General features: G+C 28.0%; 1 protein-coding gene across 8 annotated transcripts in view; it reads left to right on the plus strand.

Moving 5' to 3' along the window:
* Positions 1-22,771, plus strand: part of LOC107453359 (uncharacterized) — a 100,386-nt gene that overhangs the window by 61,588 nt on the left and 16,027 nt on the right. For all 8 annotated transcript variants that reach the window (XM_043041330.2, XM_043041334.2, XM_043041333.2 and 5 more), the window contains 10 exons: positions 912-966; positions 1,043-1,163; positions 2,693-2,778; positions 3,297-3,380; positions 6,648-6,868; positions 9,682-9,712; positions 13,336-13,476; positions 13,640-13,771; positions 14,870-15,082; positions 21,211-21,324. In XM_043041330.2, the coding sequence (XP_042897264.1) occupies positions 912-966; positions 1,043-1,163; positions 2,693-2,778; positions 3,297-3,380; positions 6,648-6,868; positions 9,682-9,712; positions 13,336-13,476; positions 13,640-13,771; positions 14,870-15,082; positions 21,211-21,324 (1,198 nt within the window). The remainder of the gene's footprint in view (positions 1-911; positions 967-1,042; positions 1,164-2,692; positions 2,779-3,296; positions 3,381-6,647; positions 6,869-9,681; positions 9,713-13,335; positions 13,477-13,639; positions 13,772-14,869; positions 15,083-21,210; positions 21,325-22,771) is intronic.

Genomic DNA, 22,771 nt, shown 5'->3' on the forward strand with positions numbered 1-22,771 from the left:
TCTCATTGAATTACATTTTCACATTTAGTGTATACCATCAGAGAAACTTAATTTTTTTGAACTTATTATCTACTGTTGTTTGTTTTGTTACAGATAAAAACCATAGATTATCAATCACAAAATTCTTTTAAAATACTTTTTTTGCTCACATAAATTATTTTTAAGATCAATAAAAACAATTAACCAATTTTTAATATCTCCTAAAATATTTATAAAAATGAATTAAATTCTTTTTTCTTGATTTAACTTTTGAAATGGATATTTACAAATGCTGCATCATTTTTCCAATGATTTTAATTACTGATATAGAGTGAGCCAAAAAAGTCAAAGTATCTGAAATCTTTTAACAGTAGTGTGACAAAATTGTCAAAAAGCATTTTTAAGAAGTATGCAAATTTGCTGCTTTGATGGACCAAAAATTGTAAAAATTTGACCAAAAATGATTAGAGTTCATAAAACTATAACAAATTATAGATTTTGTTGAGTTACTAGCAGTGGCACTTAAGAATTACCATTTCAATGATGAATAACTGTTTCTCTTGGATCTAAATAACTGCAAATAAGATTTGAAACATTTTAGTTTAGAAGTCAGCTATGTTTAGAAGATTTTATCTTCAATGTAGAAAAATTTACCAGTGTTTCATGCTGTATTTCATAACCATAAACTATTAGAAGGCTAAATATAATATTTTTCACTTATTTTGACCTAAATTATTACAAAATAATGTAGGAAGTATGAAAAATTTGTTTAATGAAAATTCTGCATAAAAGATTAAAGTATTGGTCGATAACTTTACCACACTATCTTTAACACCCTACACTTTGACTACCTCTACAGTCTATACTTCAACTTTTTTGGCCCAATCTTCTGATATTAGCTTATTTTTTAATCTTAATATTTTAATTTATAGATTAGAAACTGTTTCATCTGAAACAAAGTCACCTACAGGAAGAGAAGAGAAAATAGTAAGAAAAGTTCTAATTTAAACTTATTTATCTTTTTACTTTTTCTTATATTAAAAAAAAGATTATTTTGTTTTAGCCACCTAGGCCAAATGTTCTTGAAAGAGCTAAATCTGATAGTGATGCAAAACTTATTGATGATAAAAGCATCAAAAATTTCAAATGCTCTCAACGAAGTTTTCGTAGAAGTTCTGGAACAGGTAAAGAATGATTAACTAGGAGTATCTCCCCCTTGAGTCTGGGGGACTTTTCCCTAGATTCAAATAAATTGTCTCATGTCTTTTCAGTAAACAGACTAAAAATATAGTTAAAGTATGACAATTTAAATACTAATATTTTCAGTTACTTTTTAATGCAGTGCAGATCTCGGAATTATTTAATTGTTAGTAATATATTTTACTAAACATCATTTTTAGAAGTCAACATAATATTGTTGGGAAAGCAAATGGCTTGAGTAAAATACTTTATCTTTGTAATGTCATGTTTTATTGAATATTTGTGAAGGGTAAACATGAATAATTGTTTATTAATTTTATTTTAAACTGCAATTAAAAAAAATTATGGAGTTCACATTGTTATTTCAGCAGTCTACATGGAACTTAAGAAATATTATGAATTTTCAAGACAATTTGTTATTAAATTTTTTCAAAATTAGAATTTTATACTTCATAAAATATTTTTCTTGAGCTAAATATTAATATTAAAAATTTCAATTTCATATTAAAAATGCTGCTGCCTGTTAATAATATTTTACAATTTTGAAGGGACTCTGATAAGAACATCATTGTGTTGTAAGCATCCTTAATCAATATTTGAAGACTTAAAACTTTTCTATTCATAATTTTGCAGACTTCAGACTTACAATTTATTTTGTAATAAATTAGCGTGCTTAAAAAAATTAATTTTATTTTTTATTTTACAAATTACGTTAATACAAGAATTATATAGAATTACAAAAACAAGGTAATATAATATAAAAAGTACGTAAATTTTTTTTAAAAATCAAATAATGATTGCGTAAATTGCAGTCTCATTTTAACAACTGATTTTTTCATTTTTTTTGTACATTAAAGAAGCTATTTTCCATATTGAATGAGATAATATATCTTCTTGAAACATCAATAGTATTAGTTATTCTATATAAGATGGCGGTGGTGCCTCATTTATTTCATTTTCATTGTTGTTTTTTTCATCCTTTTCATATACTATAATGTCTTCATAAATTTCATCTACATCTCTTAATCAATTGTTTAACTATCTTCATTACATTTGAAAAAATTCGTCTAACAAAACATCTTCCCCTACCCCATGAAAAACTTGTTTTTTTTTCTCTTAGAAAATCACTTTATAGATATAAGAAATTGAAAATTGAAAAAAAATTCTACCCTTTAAAATATTTTGTCCCTAAGCAAAAAACACAATAGTCCTCAAACTAAGATTTTTCTACTTTGAATGTGCAGTGACTACAATGTGTATATAGAGACTGTTGTTTAGTCGAGTTCTGTTGAAGAGAGACTCAATTATAATAGTTATATTTTAAATGTGTTCTTAGTCATCAATTGAATGCCATCTTTAACTAAATGTCTTGGGACATAGCCCCTTTGTACCCACTCTCTGCACGTCACTAACTGTCATAAACTACATAGTACTGGAATTCATTCTTATGCCTCTAATGTATATTTATCTTTTTACTAATATTTTGTCTAATTATGTATTTTTGGTTTGTTAGGCTCTCCAAACTCTCAGTTGCCTCGATACCCAGCATTTGATTTCAGTGAACAAGAAGATATTCATTCTCTTCTTCCTTCTCCATCTGTAAGTTTATCATTTTTTTAACTGCACTAGCTAAGATCACGAGTCCAGTAAACTCATCTGTTTAAGGAATCCAAATCCAGATTTAAAATGCTTGTATTTTATATAAGTTTTGAGTTATGTAGCCTGAAAAATGGTTGAAATATTTTTTAATGATTTAACTAAAAATGAGGTCAATACGAATTCCGCATCAGGCTTGCACCGACCACAGTGCTGACATGAAATATCCACAGTGGTAGACGGATCATGGGTTAGAGTCCCCTTGCCGTCAGGCATACTGTGGGAGGTTCTCATTGCTTTCCCCTCCATGCAACGCAAATGAGGGTTAGTTCCATCAAAAAGTCGTCCATGAAGACAAATTTCTCCCAATACTTTATCCAAGAGATCCCTTGCCTTCTGGATTGGGTTCAAAATTACAAGGCTACGAGGTTGAGCATTAGTAGTCGTAAACCTGAAAATTGGGTCAGCTGTTCACTGACGGTTATAAAATAAAATAAAATAAAATAAAATTTCTTTTTCAGGAACCAGAAGCAACTATGAAACGTGAAGCACAAAGTACCCATAAATCGGATGATTATCAACACAACAGATTACATCTTAAAAATGTTGGTATTACTTCATCACTTTGCTTAAATATCTTGCTGTACTGTTGAATGTTATATGGATGATTCTTTGGAAACATGACAATTCGGAACCAAAAATTTCTTCAAATTTTGTCTTTAAAATAACCTAAATTTTTTTTGCATATTTATTTAGTTACATTTATTAGTATCTTACAGTCAGCAGTGTAATTTATTGACATTTGCTCTAGAAAAAATAATAAGATAAAAATTCACCAAATTTTGAATGCTAGGAAAATGACATATTAGCTCAGAAGTTAAAAAAACAGTCATTTTAAGCTAATAATAAGTAACTTAACGTTAGCGTAACTTAGCCTTTGCGTTAGATGGACCATGAATTGCTTAAATTAATTCTTTTATCCCCTGTAGAAAGAATCAAAAATATTTTTGTTGCTGATATGTACAAAATAAAATTGTATATAATAATCATTCATCCTTGATTACATTCAAGCATATTACAATCTTACATAAGCTTGGTATTAGGTTAATATTTGCTTTCTCTCTTTACATTCAACTGTTTAAAAAAATTTCCGGTTACTGTTTCAATGTCCTGGGATTCATAAGCCATATAATTGCCAGGATAATGACAATTTGCCATTATATAGCATTTAACTTTACTCTAACTTAACATTTCAGCCTAAGATGTTTACATTTCGCAGAAAAAACAGGATTTCTTGAAATAACTCAGGTAAATCTATGTAGTTTATGTTATTAATGATTTCAAGAAGACAGGAAAATGACAACATAAAAACCTACTCACCTTGAAAAATTTTTTGAAATAGGTTTTGAACCAGAAAGTTGGTACTTTATTCATGCAATAAGGCATGTTCAGATAGGATGGTATTCTAATCAATCTATTAACATAAGATATTGATTGCTGGCGCTATCTATTTTGGTTATAAATCACTCAATAAAAGTAGACAGGAAAATGACAGCTTTACTTGTGACGAACGAATTATTGACAGAAAAAATTATTTTCAACAAAGTTTTGGTAAATAATACCCTCTGCATATATTCCAGAAATGCTTACAATAGGTGAGATAAAAAAAATAGATATTGAAAAATTTATGGGAAGTTTTGAAGCTAGTTATTATTGGAAATATTGTTTGTGACATACCAGGAAAATGACATTTTGAAACTCAATAAAATTTTTTAACTATACAAAATAGTCAACGCTAGTACAAGGTCATTTTAAAATGCTAACAGCAATGCTATTTATTAAAATTTCTTTAAAAAAAGTTCTTTTAGCAGTATAGTATTAGATCTTGGAGCAAGAGAATGTAAATTGTCATATTTCGTGAGAATCACCCATATTTTCTTTTAATGCTATACCTTATCTTATTTAATGCTCAAAGAAAAATTATAGTTTCTTCAAATATGATAAATTAGTCTTCCTTTTTTTCGAATCTATTGTAATAGAATAATTTGTTACCCCAAAAGTACCTAATATCTGGTTTTGTACAACAACAAAAATTATTGAATGAAAATTGAAATATTTTTCTTAAAAAGTACCACTTCTTGAAATAATGTATTCCTTTTGTATTTTAAAATGCAGTTTTGAAATAAAATTCAGATATCGTTTGTTTTATTCAGAAAATGTTAATGGTTTTTGATGAAAATATAGTTATAAATTTAGATAAAATATGCCATTTACACAGTGATGGAATTATGAGCAGACTAGTTCTTAAAATGAAAAAATTTAAGACAAATATAAGCTGCGAAATTTGAACCTTTAAGGGTTGGTTCTGCCTTTTTCCAAACAGTAAAGTAAGCTGTAGGTTTTCTTGCAACAAGAAAAAAAAACATGTTTTAATGTTATTCAATAAAAAAGCAGTACATAGCTCAAAATTGAATAATAAATGGATTTAGACATTTCCAGAAATGTTACTTTTGATGGAAAAAAGAAGAAAAAATGTTAAAGCTTATATTGCTATTTTTTTAAATTTAATCTGCTTGCAAGTTGTTCTATGCATTTAAAAGTATATATTTGTGGACGTTTGTATAGCTATGAATGAATCGATTTAAAATTAAAAAATAAGGCTTTAAAGTGTACAATGATGGATTTATATGTACTTTCAGATTTAGTTTTGAATCTGTAAGTACCTAGTAACTCCACATACTCTGTGGCCTGCAAAGGAATGTGAATATCCTGAACTTACTCTTTAATAAGTTCCTGAAAAGATTAGTGTAATCACTGTATAAAGCAAAAAAGTAGGAAATAAAGCCAATTTAATTTTAAGAAAACTTTTCAAAGATTTTTATTTATAAAAAATATAATCAATCTTTTAAACTTATATTGATGTAAATATATTTGGAAATTCTTTCATGGTAAAAAAATTTATTATTGCCAGAAAATATCCATAATTTCCTACTTATAACCTGCAGATTACATGTTTAGAAACGTGTAAATTGTCTTTGGGGACAATCTGTCAAAATTATTTTTCGGCAACAGACATCACAAATTTCCTATCGACTTGTGTGTGTTAGGTGCCATTCACACAGGATGAGGAAAAAATTTGTTCACATATATTCAAAGATGCAACTGAAAACCTTATTGCTGAAAGATATTTTCTCACAAAAACTCGCTGATCAGATTCTCGTTCATATCTCCAAACTTGCGTATGTGATTTTTTTTTCATGCAGTGTGATTACCTTTAAGCATGATTATGTGTTTGCTTGTCCATTTTCCTGCTGATGCTCATTGGCTCATATAGCATGACATAGATTCACTCACATATGACATAGATTCTACTAGTGGAAGGGGTTTTGAAATTTGATGTTATTTCTCCTGCTCTAAACAAACCATCATCGAATTCTTGGATTACATGGCACCACCATGGATAGATAATAAAGTTTCAGGAAGTTACAAAATTTTATGAATATTTGAAACTGTAATTACATAAACTTCATTATTAAATTTATATGAAAATCATATTTTCTTCTTTATAAAATACTTTACTTAAGCCAAATATTTAACTTCTAAAAAATTTAATTTCATATTGAAAAGCATAGGAGTAATATATTCAAAGTTTTGGTGTTCTTAGTTCTTTTAGACTGCATGCCCAGGGCCATTGCTTCTTCTGTAAATTACTAGACATTTTAGTTTGCTAGTATAGATAAGTAGAGGTAAACGTTTGAAAATTCCAATTACTAATTGAATTCTATATAATCCTGCTTTAAGTCTAAATATTATGTTTATTTACTTATTTTGCGTTATGCAGTGATAATAAAAAGGAAATTTTGTTTATGAAGTCTAGCAATAAGAAGCAGGATTCAAACAAATCTAAAACCTTAATGCCTGAGCTGATGGAAAACTCTGAGACTGAATCAACAAAAGGCAGCTTTGAATGTGAAGCCCTTGATATTCCACCATATTCAGATATTAATTCTCTTCCTGTACCTGATATTGCATTTCCCAGTTTGCCAAATACTTTTCTTGCTAAGCTAGGAGTTCATAAAGATAGTCCATTGCCGTAAGTATCTTTCGACTCAACTTATTAATAACTAAATTACTTTTGTTTATTTTTTAAATTATGGCTGTTTTGAAATTTAATCAAGAACTTAATGTTTTCAAGTTTGTTTTTAGTTCATAGATAAATGTAAAATATTTTCTTGTTTCACGAGTGATCTGTATTTTCAATAATAACATTAGCATTGATCTCAACATCACAAAATAGTTCAATTTTAATATCAAACAACATAGAATGAAGTTGTTTTAAGCATTAAGGGAAAATTTTACCTTTTTCTTTGACATTATTTTTTCCAATTTAGACAATTTGAAATTTATACTAACAGAAATTAGACTATCAAAAATGTTAGAGCTGTGGAAAGTACTGTGCTCAAATTCTTGGTTTTTCTTATAACCTAATAAAAACACACAAAAAATTTAAAAGGATGAATAAAAAAACTGATTAATAGTCATCTGTAAAAATAATAATAAATATAAACCCTTTTGAAACCTCAAAACAATAGCTAGTTGTAAATATTATTTTCATTCAGAAAAATATATAATAGAAGAAAGTTAGGGTATCAGAGTAAAAAAAATAAAATTTTATTTAATAAAATTTAATTACTTACTTTTTAAATTATTTCTTGAGAATTGCTAAATTTTAGATTTTAGCACTTTTTACCGATTTTAGGATATTTTTATTACGTATTTCTATACATTTTGGTTATCAAACAAATACCTTAAGGATAGAATAATAAGATATTCATATGCTATATAAAATTATCTAGAAATTTAGTTGATGTGGATTTCTAACCTTGTAAAAAAATTGCGACCAAAAAAATCAAATTCTTTTTTTTTCCTTCTCTTTGTAGAGGCATACAAATCGAAAATCAATTCCTAAAATTTTACTTTTTAAGAAGTTAAATTATGCCAAATATAATTTAATATGATGGGAACTGAATCACAGGTGGAGATAAAACAAATTAAATTAGAAAAGTGAAGAAATTGAAAATTCAATGGACAAAAATTATTTTTGATAAAAGGTGATTAATTTGCTTTATGGAACATTTTCTGAACTGTAAAATAATTTTTAAAATCTGAAACTAAAAGATAAATAATTTGTAGAAATATAACTAAAACGGATTAAAACAATATTTGTCTTGTATTTTGGAGTTGATACTTGTATGTCATTTGCTTATGCATTGTGTGCAATCAACCTCTTACAATAAATGAGAAATAGGAATTTTTGAATGTTGCCTGCAATTTTATTTTGTCTTAAATTTTTCTAAAAACTCTAGTTGTTTGAACTTTTTTAGTAAGTTGAGGTCTGTATTGTTAGATTTTTACTATGCATAGTAAACTTTTACTATGTATAGTAAAATGAGCGAAATAATATTTCTTAACATCTAATATGACTCAATTAAATGGTTATAGTTTTTATGATTTATATTCATTAAATTAAATAAATACTGCTAAGGAAAACTATATTATATTTTTCTCATTAAAACCAATTATAGTATTAAAAAGAATTACTCACTGATTATTCAAAGAAAGGCATTGAATTTTGTTCCCTCTCATTAATAGTTAAACAATCTGTAAAATTGTGATTTGGATTGCGAACTTTATTTTGACATGGAAAATATATTGTTTGATAATATTTTGTTGAGATTTATATTTTTATGAATGTTAAAACATTTATTTTGTTACTTGTTCAGAAAATTTAAAATCTGCAATTTTGCACCTCCAAATATTATTATGTCATGAAGAATAATATTTGGAGAGAAAAAACTGAAAATCAGGTTATGGCTTACCGATATGAGAAACTATTTCCTTCATCAAAGTGTGCACCTATATTTTCTCTACACTTTTGCCATATAAGAGGCAGGTTGTTCTGTTGTTCAGACAAGTGGAATAAAAACCTGGCTGAGAAGAACTTAGGGAATTCTTGTCAGTTTTACAGCATTTTTGGAATTAAATGGTTTTTTATTAAAAAGATGTCGATATTTAAAACAAAGTGATAGTTAGAGGAGCCTAGGTCTAGGAGTACAAATCATGATAAAGGCACTCCTAGGTTATTTGTACAATTTGTGGTTCGGCAAAGCCATGGAATTAGACAGGAGCCGGACTGTTGACCAAGCAAGGCTATTTTTTGCATCATTTTGTCTAGTTAATTGCAGAATATTTCTACTGTGACCAATGAGGCAGGTTTCATAAAATTGTAATAGATCACTAACACACCAGGGGCTTTTTTTGGTCAAGATTACTCTTTGGAGTGTGTTTTAATGATTCATCAACCAACACTAAAGGATATTAATGCTAGATATTCACCTTTAGCTAATTAAAATTAATAAATTATTAATGTTTCGTGTTATCTGTGATTGTGTTCCACATACAAACTCATTCTTCATTGTAATGCTGATTTTTTTACCTTTTCAATGAAATTAATTTTTAAAAAAATTTTTTAATATTGTGTAAAGTTGATGTTGATTTTGTTAAGTAGGTAAAGTGTGTAACTTTCCAGCAAAGGAAAGAAAAATTTTAAAATATTAAGCCAAAGTCAAATTATAAATGATAAAGTTGACATACCCAACCTACAAATTTCATCCTTGACAACCTAATAATTAGTTTATTTCTTTTCCTTTAATTCAACAGCTTATCTTTTTATTTTTCAATACAGAATATATTTCCGTTTGATAAACTTTGCTTATTTTAGATTACCTCTATTAGATAGACCCTAAAGAAGTCTGTTGGTAGAGTAGTACATTATGACTTGTTTTTTATATTCTAGTATGTGTTCATATTTAAATTTTTTTTATTTTCATTTCATACTGTTCTTAGGGTTGAAGCATTTGATGAACAGGAGCTTGAGGTATGTCAATACATTACGTTTTTTAGATTGTTATTTTTAAACTAAATGTTTATAGAAATCTCTTCACAATTTTAAATTTTCATTTAAAAAAATACATAGTAATTTAAATTTATGCAATTGTAAATATTTATTGACTCATCAAGTTGTTTTCCAGTTAATATCCTTTATTTATTAATTATTTTTTTTAACTTTCTTTAGGTCTTCCAAAGTATATGCATTTTTTCATACCTTTCAACATTTGAGATTTATGTAAATTATTTTTTCTAGTGGTAGTGGACTGAAGTTGTTTTTTTAAAAAAAAATATAATTTTTATAAAACTTTTATCGTACTTAGTACCATGAACTATTGTCAATCTGATATTTTATATATCTGTTAGAATAATTTATCTGTTGTGATGGACAAAATTCTTTTTATCCTAATGTATTAGAATATGTATGCATAGCCTCTGCTACCACTAGGAAGAATATTTTTAGGAACTAGGGAAATCCTGAATGCCTTTTATTCTAGCACAGTGTGTTATTTAATTGTAATTGTTCATAATTCATTCATAAGATGAAAAACAATCAAATGTTAAAAAAATAATGTGTTTTTATTCTCAGCTACTGCTACTGTATTCTTCATTATGGATATTTTGTAGTTGATACAATTTTTTTTAATACAAATAAAAAATTAATTTTCTGGTCACCATATTTTCTGTTTAAACTAAATTATACTCTGTAGTTTACATGATTTTGCAGTATTTTGATTGTAATATCATGAGTTTTTTACTATAAGATAAACGGAGTATTCAGAGAACCAGGAGGCCATGTGCCATTAAATTCTAGAAAACTTTTTTTGGAGCTACGTTTACAGCCTAGCTATTGAGTGTGAATTTAATTCAGCTTAGAGCTAGTTGCTTTTTCTCTCAGCAAAATAGGAAATGGAACTCTATTTGGCAGACAAATGTTTGTACAGATTTGCACAAGTAGTGCAAAAATTAGAGGTTGGAGGATTGAAGGCATGGTGCCACCATTGGTGGAATTGAGAGATTGCGTTATATTTTGCAAGCGTATGTTACATTACAAATTATTTTACACATTTATGTGCAACCACTCATATTTATGGAATAATCTTCTTGACATTCTAACATTAAGAAATCATCTTCTGGACATTCTAATATTAACCCTTTCACACCGACTGTCACCTATACTTGCCAGCAAGAAACACACTCACTTCCCGGCCGACACGCTGGCATGTCAGAGCGTTTTCTCGTTCACCCCTGGCCGGCACTCATTTGTGCCAGTGTCCTGGAACGTTTTAAAAAATAAAATTTCTGCCAAAAGATGGCATTGTATGTCCATATAGTTTCAGATTCATGTAGATTTGACCTTCTACTCAAAATGAGAGTAGTATGACTCACATACAGATGGTTTTTAGGGGGAAGGAATGGAGGAGAAAGGAGTGTTTTATGATGACTCTTTAAATTTGCACGTGGTATTTGTTTACAGTAAGCAGGGGAGGGTTTTATTTTTTATCTACAGTGTTGGGTATTTTGATTTGCGATCCAGTTTTCAGTGCAATGTTAGTGTTTTAAAATTTTTCATACGAAAAAAGAATTTTAAGTCATATATTTAGTTTTCAGATATATAATGTTAAAAGTTATTAAATGGTGAGTACAAAATGAAAATAAAATGTGCAAAATATATATTTAAGCATGAAATAAATAAGTAAATAAAGTATCTATAGAAATATATATAAAGCATGTGCCATTTAAATACTCTGCGGAATATAATTAAACAACATATTGATATTTCGGTAATTTGATGTATTTAGACTTAACAGCTAAAAACCCTCCGGCCCTGGACAGACACTCGCGAGAGAGACTGCCGGCCTCAGTGATAAGCACGCGTTTGCGCTACCCATCGCGAAAGGGTTAAGGAATAATCTTCTGGACATTCTAACATTAAGGAATAATCTTCAACCATTATTTGAGTAGCCTAAATGCAAAACCTGTTAACTGCTTTTTTGTGGATTATGATGGGACATGAGGGTAATATAATTTTGTTAGCTAAATGTTTTACAAAGGGTGTTAGCAGAGCTATGTAAGGGTTAAGTATTTGCCCTGGGCTCTGTGGTTTTAGGACTCAAGAGGACCATGCTGTCAAAAGAATTTGCAACTTTAAAATTCAAACAAATCAGAGAGGACAACGAAAATATGTCTTAGGACTACAACCAGACTTGAGAGATCGTTTGGATATTGAAATAACTTGACAATGATTTGGACATACATTCTTTTCTGATTTTGTTGATCCTAGAAATTTTTTTCTTTTTTTAAATCTTAAAATCATTTATTTTCTTCCATTTTTCTTTACCCTTGTTTGTAAACCACTTGAATTTTTTTATTTTGTGAGTTTGCCTCTTTGATTGCTTCAAGTACAAATTGATTTTAAGGTGAGCCACACTATGCCCCTTGGAGCAGGCCAGAAAAGTACATCTCACATATTTATTTATTTTTTTTTGAAAAAAAAAAAACATTTTCTTTTTTTAGAGTGATAAAAATTTTGTTTCTTATGAAAATTTATTTTTAGTATCCGAAATTCAAAGCATCTTTTTCTTTTCAATCTTATAGATGTTAATGTTGGCAGTGTTCTGAACATTTATCGGGGCCTTACATAAAAAACTATTGACATTGACAAAAATCAAAATGAGATACATTTGAGCTTTAGAAAATGAGATATTTTGAATTTTTTTTATTTGCCTATGATTGTGTCTTAAAAGCAAAATTTCTCTCCTCTAAAAGTCCTATACCTGCTTTATCATTAATAAGAACTAAACAATGATATAAGAATAAAATAACAGAAGGAATTATTAGTTGTTGCTTTTTAGGAATGAAATTTTAAAAAAAGTCCCATACTCTATTTTTATTATTTATATAGTTTTAATGCTATATTATATGTTTTATCTAATAAAGCTCTTAATGATCCATTTTGTTACGAGCCTAGTGCAATAGGCTTCTAATAAATGGGATTTTAGGAGCAATGGCTCTGAAGGGTAGCAAGTACTATCTTTTTCAAAATTAAAATATCAAGCTAATGAATATTGAAATAGTGTATTTTCTTTTTAAATTTAAGGAGAATCTCGGATCAGGACCAATCGGGAAGAATAAGAACCAAAACTCTAAATTTCACATATCAAATCTTAGAAAAAATAAAAAGTTTTTTAACTATCTTATCTGGTTATTGGGAGGCTCAAATACTTTTATCCAATTTTCAGTTTTGTATTCAATTTTTTGATACATTTTATTTTATTAAAACACCAATTAAATTTTTCTACCATCAATCGGCAACTGCTGACAATTAATTGACTGTTTTCTGTAAAAACAGATTCTGGCTCATTCACCACATTAGCTTATAACCTTTGTAGTTTTTTTCAAACTAATAATATTCTAGAAGCTGTTCTGAACTATTTTTTCCAGTACTTAGTTTGCAGGTTTTGATCCATTTAGAAATTTTCATAAATTTATATCATGTTTCATTTTTGAATCAAAAGCTTGTATTTTTAAAAAAATTATGTAAATTGCATATTTTTACTGTTATTTTTATTTATTAGAATTTTAGAATGTTTTGATTTAATGTTTTTCCAGAGTAAATTCATTGCATTGTCACTAGCATTCAAAACAGATCGTCCAACTTTAAGCAAAAGATTAGAGCTTCATAAACGTCAAAGAGACATGGCAGAAAAGAATGTTGAAAATGAATTCCAAGCTATGCGTGATCACCTAATGGTAAGAATATCCTACTAAATTTCTCAGTTTTCTATGTAAGTCTATTTAAATTAGAATTTTTATTTCTTTATTAATTGTATAAGTATTTATAGCCAAGAATTAATAAAATTTTTTGCAGAACATCCATGGTGTTAATTGGAAAAAATGTTCTTTTTATTTTTAGACATTGAACTTGAAAGCAACCAGTTCTGATGTTCGTGATCTTATTACTAAAATCCAAAATCATTTGGATATAGCCCAACAAGCTACTTCTAGAGTCTCAGGACGCTCTGAAACTTATGGTGCTGTTCAGCAGGTAAGATTAATTTCTAATAAAATCTTAGACACATTAGTAAATAAATATGTTTGAAAAAATAGTTTTCCTAGACTAACCAGAGTAAAATAGAAATTTTTTTTCTGCATGAAAATTTTATGTTTGAAGATACTTCGCTTTTTTCACACTGGAACTGCACAACGGGCTATTGGGGACAGTCAGGGAAACATCCCTGAGGATTATCCGAAGGCATGCCATCAAAATTTAGATCCTCTGCAGAGGGGATGGCTCCCCTGCTTTGGTAGCCCTACGACCAGCTCGTGAAGTCGAGCACTTTACGGTATAACAGTTTAACAAGGACCGTTATCGCGCACCCTTGGTCCCTATGCAGGCTGATCAAAGTGGTCCCCCACCCGCTTACTTACCGCAGCCAGTGATGCTGGACTTCAGTGTTTTACTGAGAACCATGTCTTTATGATCAGTCTATTGCGGGACTTATGTTTGAAAATACTTTTGCCATCATGATTGATGTTTGACTCTTTAGGCTCCTCTAATTGATAAACTAATTACGTTATGATGGATTATAGATATTTTATTACCTTTATTTCAAATTAAAGAATTCAGTTGGGTAAAGAAAGATGTTTTTGTGAAAGTGTATAAAAAAACCATCACTATGCAAAATGTCTTGAGATATTTATCACTTTGTAATATTCTTTGGATCAACCCCATCAAAATGAACCATTCTATTGATGTTACTTGACAAATTGCCATCAGGTTATATATTTTCTTTATCGTTTTATTGTAATGTTGCAGCATGATACCAGGTAGGTTGAGTACATGACACTCATTTACTTTTTCTCATTTGCATTCCTCTCATTTTCTTTGCAAATCATTTGTAGCAGTATTTTAAGTGGTATAAATATTGATTAATTATTCTTTAGTCTCTGACATATGATTTAATATTGTTAATATTTTATTATGCTAATCTTTGAAGTTAGTATCAGTGTTTTTTTTCCTCTTGCAAAGTGTTTATTTCTTTATGTGAGAGAATGGAGAAACTCAACCCTTTTCAGTAAAAATACATCACAATTTTTACACAAATTATTTTCTTAATACATAATGCTCTTTTTTTAATTTCAGGAAGAGCGTGTTAGTAGAGCATTTGAAGTATTAGTTCTACACGTGGATCATTTAAAACGTTTATTTGACAAAGAACACAAAGAATTGGAAGAAACTAGGAAAATGTTAACTGATACTAGAATATTTAGAAAAGATGTTAATTCTGATGTTATCCCTGAAGATCAAAAGAAATACTCTAAAACGTTTGGCTTACCTGTTGGTTCTATAAAATCTGTAAGTTATTTTAATTTTTATGATGTAAGCAATTTTATTTGGCAACTTTTTTTTTGAATAAACTATTTGCTGCACTCTTTATAACAGTACTTATTCAGAAGAGGTAGTTTTTGCAATAGTTTTGCGTAGATTGTTAATGTTTATTTAATATATTTTATACTCTATTTACAATATATTTCAATTTAAATTATTTTTTGGGACATTAACAAACACCTGCATTTTTATTATTTGTGTTCTGAAATTATTTTATTGTAGATAATTTTTATAAAGCAATAAAATGCATATAACTGCTTTTTTAAAAATTTCATTTATTAATGAAATAAAAAAAAATTAAAAAATAAAATTTTATTTTAGTAAAAAATTATTTTTTTCCCATAGTTTTTGAAACTTTTTAATATTACATTAAACATGTTTTTCTGGCACACCTGCTGTACCATCCATGCACAAAAGATTAGTGACTTAAGTGTATTTCATTTCTATGTAGATTAAAAATTGAACATAATATTATTATTTTGGTCACAATTTTGGTTACTATAAGGATAAGCCACATTTTCAAATTATTCATGTAAGCAATTCTTGAAAAAAAAACACCATGATTTTATTCTAGGCAGTAAGATGTTTTTGACATTTTTAGTTGATGCTGTATTGCCATGGCAGTAGTTTAAGTTTTTCATAACTGCTACTCTATTTTGATATATTTTCTGATCTTGTTATTTTTAGAAAGCAATTTCCTCTAAGTTTGTTTACTTTTTATGATTTTCCGTAGCAATAATGAAATCAAATTAAATATATCAATTTCTTGCATTTAATGATTTTGTCTAACTGGACAAAAATGTAAATTTATCCCCTTACATATTTAACTGACTTTCAATAAATTCTACTGATTTATTAATAATTTGCCTCTTTGAGTTAATGAAAGAGAATAGTTTTTTTATTTTTTGAAAATTTCTGTTTTATAAAAAATTTTTCACTAAAACAAGGCTTTTTTAACATTGAGTGCATAGGAAATTTGCGAGGAATTTATTAATTAATTCATTTATTATTAAGGTTTTTTCTTTTTGAGATATCAAAAAAATTGCAGAGATGCAAATTGAGTTAGTGAGGTTTGACTGTATTTAATCTCCTATAGTTTTTATGTGCTTCACATGTACTTTTTTTTTTGTATGCCTCATTCATATATCTGCTTGATATTTATTTTATAGTCGCATCATTAAATTGCAAATAGTTTCTGAGCTCAAGGATACTAACCTCAGTACCAATTACTTCTCAGGTAACTTCTGCTTCTTCTTTCACATTCTTCATTTTGCATGCCTTCATACTAAAAGCATGTTTGTTTTACTTTTCAATGCAAATTTTATTTTTAATCTGAAAGAGTCATAATGAATTAGTTTAAGGGCTGTATCAAACATCTAGACGTTTCTTGTTGAAATTTTATACATGTTAATATCTAGGAGAATTTTTTTTGAAACTGTGAAAAACTCTTATTTAAAAAAAATATGACGTAGTATTTTCAAATATTTGAACAAGTATTTATATACAAGTTTAATATATTTTTACACAACATTTATAAATTTAATGTAGATAATTTACAATTAAAAATTTTTTCAATTTTATTAAATCAAAAAAAAAGGAAAAAAAAAAAAAGAAATGACACCCATATATAGGTTATTTCAGCAAAACTAAAATATGTTACCAGTTTTGATAAAAAAAATAATGTTTTTTTAAGCATTAAACATTTTTATTATTAATTTGTAAAAGAAATTAATATTTAACTGGGGGGTCTTTGCTTGGCAAAGCCCTAATAACTGCACTGATTCCTTAATTATAATGTAATGTATTATAAATTTACACATTAAAATAAATATTAATGTATAAAATTTTTTGTAATTTAATCATAAACTACAATTGTGCTATAGTTTGAATTTGTATAGCTTCACTTTCCTCTTTTATCTAATGCTTGAGCTTCTCCCTCAAAAAACTTTAACTGCTTCCTTAACATTTATTGAGTGATTAATAAATTGTAATCAAATCTGAATTTTCAATTGACTTCAGTAACCTAACCATTTAACAGTTTGAATTTGATTATAATGCTCAATCTATGCTCTGATTATTATTAATTGTACTGAAAACTATAAGCTTAATATGAATTAAGTTTGCATTCCATTTGTATTTCTTTGTTTTATAGTGTGTAAAAATAACTGCTACGAAAATTAACAATGAACTACTTCCAGATGCCCCAAAAATAAGTGACAATTTGAAAAATCAATTTTAAAAAAAAAATGGAAGGTATTAGAAATAAAAATTTGTTTTGTTCTGCTTAGAAAACAACGCTTTTCATTCTTATTAAGTTACAAATTTATTAGTTATATTCAATAAATAATGAGTCAGAGGCTATTTCTTACAGTTTATCAAATTAAATTCATAATTTCATTTTTACAGTTGTGTACAGTTGCTCAAACATTTGTCTCATCGTGACTCATAATGTTATGTTTGTCAAAAATTATTGGTTGCTGTTTAGACTAGTTTCTCACCATTAAAATAGAAATTTCCTCCTAGCAGAATTTGCCAATATGTATTGAGGCATGCATTTCACCCATCGAATTTGAGTTTTACTCCTAAACATTTATTGGGAGTGAAAATACTCCTTCATAAAATTTTTTTTAGAATTGTTTTTTTCTTCTGTTGTTGAATAAGGATAATCTTATAGAAAATCCATCAATGAGTGTAGAGAGAATGACAGTGATCCCTTTTATGTATTCCAAATGTAATAAATTAATTGCTAATGATTTTCTTAAAAATCCAGTTGTTTTTAATTGGACACTAGTATTATGACGTGCACTTAAGTAACCACTTTTTCTCAATTCATAATAATTTATCATAAATCCATGTGCTTTTTTGTTAAATGCTTTTTCAGCAATTAATGTTACAGATTTTGACGTGGTTTTTAAAATTGCCTCTCTTAATATATTATTTTGACGCTTTCTCATCTTGCCTCTAGTTTAAAATAGATTTTTTTTTACTACTTGCAAAAAATTGTCTGGAATTGAGACATTTCTTGATATTTTTAAATTTGGATTTTTAAGATAGTGCTGTTATGTTTTCGGCATTTTATTTTGTGAGATCAGTATATTATACTTTGATCAGCACTCTAGCATGTAATTTGAAAATTGTTTATTTGCTCAAGCATCAGATGTTTCTAGTTTTGAAGAATCATTACCTGGATCTGAGTTTTCAATTGAAGTTCTCTACAAAAAACATACTGGCCAATAGTACAACTAAATGTGACTGGCCTCAAAGAGTATCAGGTTGTGTGATCTACATGAAAACACTAACGTTTGAAGTTACATATAAACTTCAAAATTTCAGGGCATATTATAAATGTAAAGCTAAATAAAGGAAATGCATGAAATTTCCCCATTCCCAACTAAAGTATTGGAAAAGAAACAGGTAAAAATTTCTAACCAGAAAATATTTTACTCTTTTGATCTTATCAAAACACAAACAGAGCATACATAACAACGATTTTTAATGAAGTGAAAAGCAATTGCTTTGAATTTTGATACTTCTGTTAGTTGAAGTACATAAGGACACATGGTATTCCATTACCTCAGTGCAGGGAATAAGATGAACAGTGTTGAAGCATAATAAAAGTAATATTTAGTGAGAATACATCTGTTTTAAATGAATTTTTTTATAGTTTATTGTGCAAATTAAAAGGTGCCTACTTCAAGAAAAAATTTTCAAATGAGGTAAGGCGTTTAAATTCCATTACGACTTTTAAACCATTATAACATATTTTCTTTCTTTTTGTTGCTCTATAAATGCTTAAAGTTATGATATTGAATTTTATTTCATGACCCTCCGGTTAAAAATGCCACAAGTTACAAGGTAACAAGTTACCGCTCAGTTACCATTTAAATTCCATTACGACTTTTAAACCATTATAACATATTTTCTTTCTTTTTGTTGCTCTATAAATGCTTAAAGTTATGATATTGAATTTTATTTCATGACCCTCTGGTTAAAAATGTCACAAGTTACCACTCAGCGGATGTAAAAACAGAATCAAAATTAAGAAAAAAAATAGTGTATAATAGTTTTGTACTAGAATGAGAACATCACCAAAGATTTTGTTCCCGACTAACAATTATAAGCATATGAAATTTATTTTAGAACAGTTATATATAAATAAATCAAGTAGCATTGATATCTACAGTACAAAATACACACCATCTAGGAATTTCAAAGCAAAGTCATTGTAAAAGCTCTCTTAATCCATACCTGTGCATCTTCTGGCAAGTTCATGAATGACTCATAAGTCATTACTAGTTCTTACATTTTAATATAATACATTTAAATTCTTTTTCAATAATATTTAACGCATTTCTATCATTCGAAATGTCATTTAATATTATGGAAACAAATCCTTTAAAATTAGAAATTTATTTTCTTCTCATATCTGCTTATGGAAATACCTAACCTATGAGACAGAACCTAAAGTTGAACTTCAACAATCATCAATTTTTTGTATCTTCTTGAGGGAACAATGTGTTTTCTTCATTGTTGTTATGGAAACCAATTGATCAAATGGTGTAAAATAGACACTGATATCTCAAAAAATATTATAAAATGTTAAATGTTAATATGCATCGGCTATTCTCCTTGAATATAAATGGCATAATTGTAGCTATCATTGATTTTAACATGGTGTATCCCTCCTGTAATTTTCCAATTTGGTGCTACACATATGCGTAGTGTAATCTTCCTAAAATACTAATGCATTCCATTCTCTCCAAAGGTGACATTTTGTTGTTTAATTTTTATAATTGCATTGAAGGTGAGATATGAGGTTTGTGTCACATTGAGGTTTGTGTCACATAGAACTTTCATAATTACATTTAAAGGAAAAATACTTAACACACCTCCCATTCGATTAGGCCCCAACGATTTTGATAGATGTACAATATTCATATGGCTCTTGAACAGCGACCAAAGCTGAATAAGCCTCCATCCACCTCGACAACTTGAGTTAAATAATATATACGCACCTCATGCACGGATACACCCATGGAAATTCTTAAATTTTGCAGATACTTTTAAAATTGACAGGAGTGTCCACATAATTTATGGAAATTAAATATCGCGATTCGAAATCCTCTGATATGAAAACAACACATCAAGATTCAAATTCCAGTAATTTAAAAATAAAACATTGTGATTCATATTCACACGATTAAATATTGCGATTTGTATTTATTCGTTTTTAAAGTCCAATATCGTGACACATATTCACATGGTTTTTATATCAAACATGTTTAGAGTTACACATTACAATTTGTATTCACACAATTTAAAACTATACATCACGATTCAAATTCACACATTTTAAAAATCAATCAGCTTAGTTCGTACTCATGTGTCTTTAAAATTAAAATATTGCGGTTTGTATTTATGCTTCTTTAAAGTTCAATTTCACAATCCGTATTCGAGGGAATTTAAAATCAAACATCGTAATTTGTATTCAAATTATTTTAAAATAAAACATGTCCATTGCTATTCATATGATTTCAAAATCAAACATCACGATTCCAGACACATTGCTTGAAGGCTTTTCCAATTTCGATTAGAAATGTCTGAAAATAAATATACTTAAATGAAATGTTTTGTTCTTAGGGTTTATTCATTATCAAGGAATTTTTAATTTCTTGCTAATTGCTTTGACGATGCAATCATAATAATTTGGAAAAGAAGAGTAAATGGTAAAGATAAGTTTTTCAAAATACAATTTATTTATTTTAATTAGTTAATTTTACTTAATTAATAAAATTTTATTAAAACGAATAGCATTTCTGCTTTATTAAATAAGTTCGATTTTCTTTAAAAAAATGTATATTTTTTCCTTGCTGTCGTTTATTTTCTACTTCATGGCAATTTTTGCTAAATTTGGTTGAAACCTTAGTATTTTATGGTGGACCGAAAATTTCTTACTCAGAAAATAGTTTCTAGGCTTAAGAAATTAAAAACAAAAATCAATAGTTTTTTTTATCTTCCTTTTCAAGTACTTTTGAAATGTTAACTACATTTTTTATTCATAATTTTTTTTAAAATCTAACTCTTTTATTAAACAGGTTGGAAGACGAAGAGCTAGTGTTGCAGAATTTCAGCAGCGTTCTTTTTTAGATAATTGTAAGACACCAGGTTTTAGTCAAAGCTGGACATCTGGTTTAACCATGAGAAAGGTGGTAAGTGTATAACACAAGTTTAAATTTAAATATTTAATGAGATGAATGAAATTGCGATTTCATTTTTAAAACTTCCTTATATTGAGATTCGAAGTGAGATCTGCTTATTTTAAGGAAAGAGGTTAAATGCTCGTCTGTTTAGTCTACTTCTGAAATGATTCTTTCTATGTTCATAGTTAATAACACTTGTTCACATATATAAGATGAAGCAAACATAGCACTGATTTTCTGGGCATAAGATATTAAATTTTGGAAACTAGCTTTTGGTAATGATTTGCAAAACTCAAACTTCAGCATGTTTAGAAACAATAATAGTGTGCAATTTTTCCATACTCAATAAATAATGTTAGAACTCGCACCGGTAGAAAAATCCGCTCGTTGGAGCTTAAAATGCGCTGTCTGCCACATGTGAAGCACAATTCACCCATTTTTGATTCCATATGTCTGATCCTCGAGAAAGACAAACACTAGTTAGAGCTAATCTGCAGCTATTCTATAAATAACTTCTGCTTTAAGCATTTTACCAATTGAAGCTGTCTGTACTAACTATTTCCATCGATTCCACCAATAGAGAAAGTAAAAACGTCATCAGTACTTTGTTAAAAAAGAAAGAACAAACATAGCTTTAAACAAAGTAGACAAAATAATGGATGTATAATGTATCTTGTTTATTGTATTCGCTACGGATGGCCAAGTTAAAATTCTATCCGCGGGCTGGATAAAACCTTCCAATGGGCCATAGTTGGCCCGCGGGCCGTAGTTTGCCCATCCCTGTGTTAACATGCTCTTAATTTATCTTGTAACTTTTGTAATAAAGTTCCAACTGATAATTCAGTTTTAAAAGTTTTCACAACAGATTTGAATACACTTTATTTTTTGAATTTTTTTGAGGAAGCGTTTTTTAAATGAATGCAATGTTTTGTTTCATTTCTTTCATTTATTTATAATGACATTCATTTAGTTATATTTTGTGATAAGCAAAATATAACAAAACTATTAAAATAACTGATTTTTTTTATTATGCTACAGAACGTTTTCTTGATTTAAATTTTTTTTATAATAAATATGTTCATTACTTCTAAAAAAATAAAACCAAATTAGAGGCCTGCTAGATAGATCCAGATTATCTAGATAAATACATTACAAGTTTCAGAAATTTTCTTTAACAACACAGTACTCAGAAGCATCTTATGTTTCAACAGAAATTGTGATGTTTTTATCAAAAGCCGGTTCTAAAAGACCCTCTTCATGGAAAATTGTAACTTATTATATTACCTCAAGTCCTTTTAATTTTTAAGGTTTTAATCTTTATTAGATATTAAACTGCATAAAAAAATCAGCGTTTCAGAATTTAAAAAAAAAAAAAGACGCTTTATTTCAGCAAATGTTTATTTAACATATTTAGTCCATTTTAAAATTGTTGTTGAAATTGACTAGCTGTATATTC

Source organism: Parasteatoda tepidariorum, chromosome X2 (genome assembly GCF_043381705.1).
Source record: "Parasteatoda tepidariorum isolate YZ-2023 chromosome X2, CAS_Ptep_4.0, whole genome shotgun sequence".
Taxonomy (NCBI): Eukaryota; Metazoa; Arthropoda; class Arachnida; order Araneae; family Theridiidae; genus Parasteatoda; species Parasteatoda tepidariorum.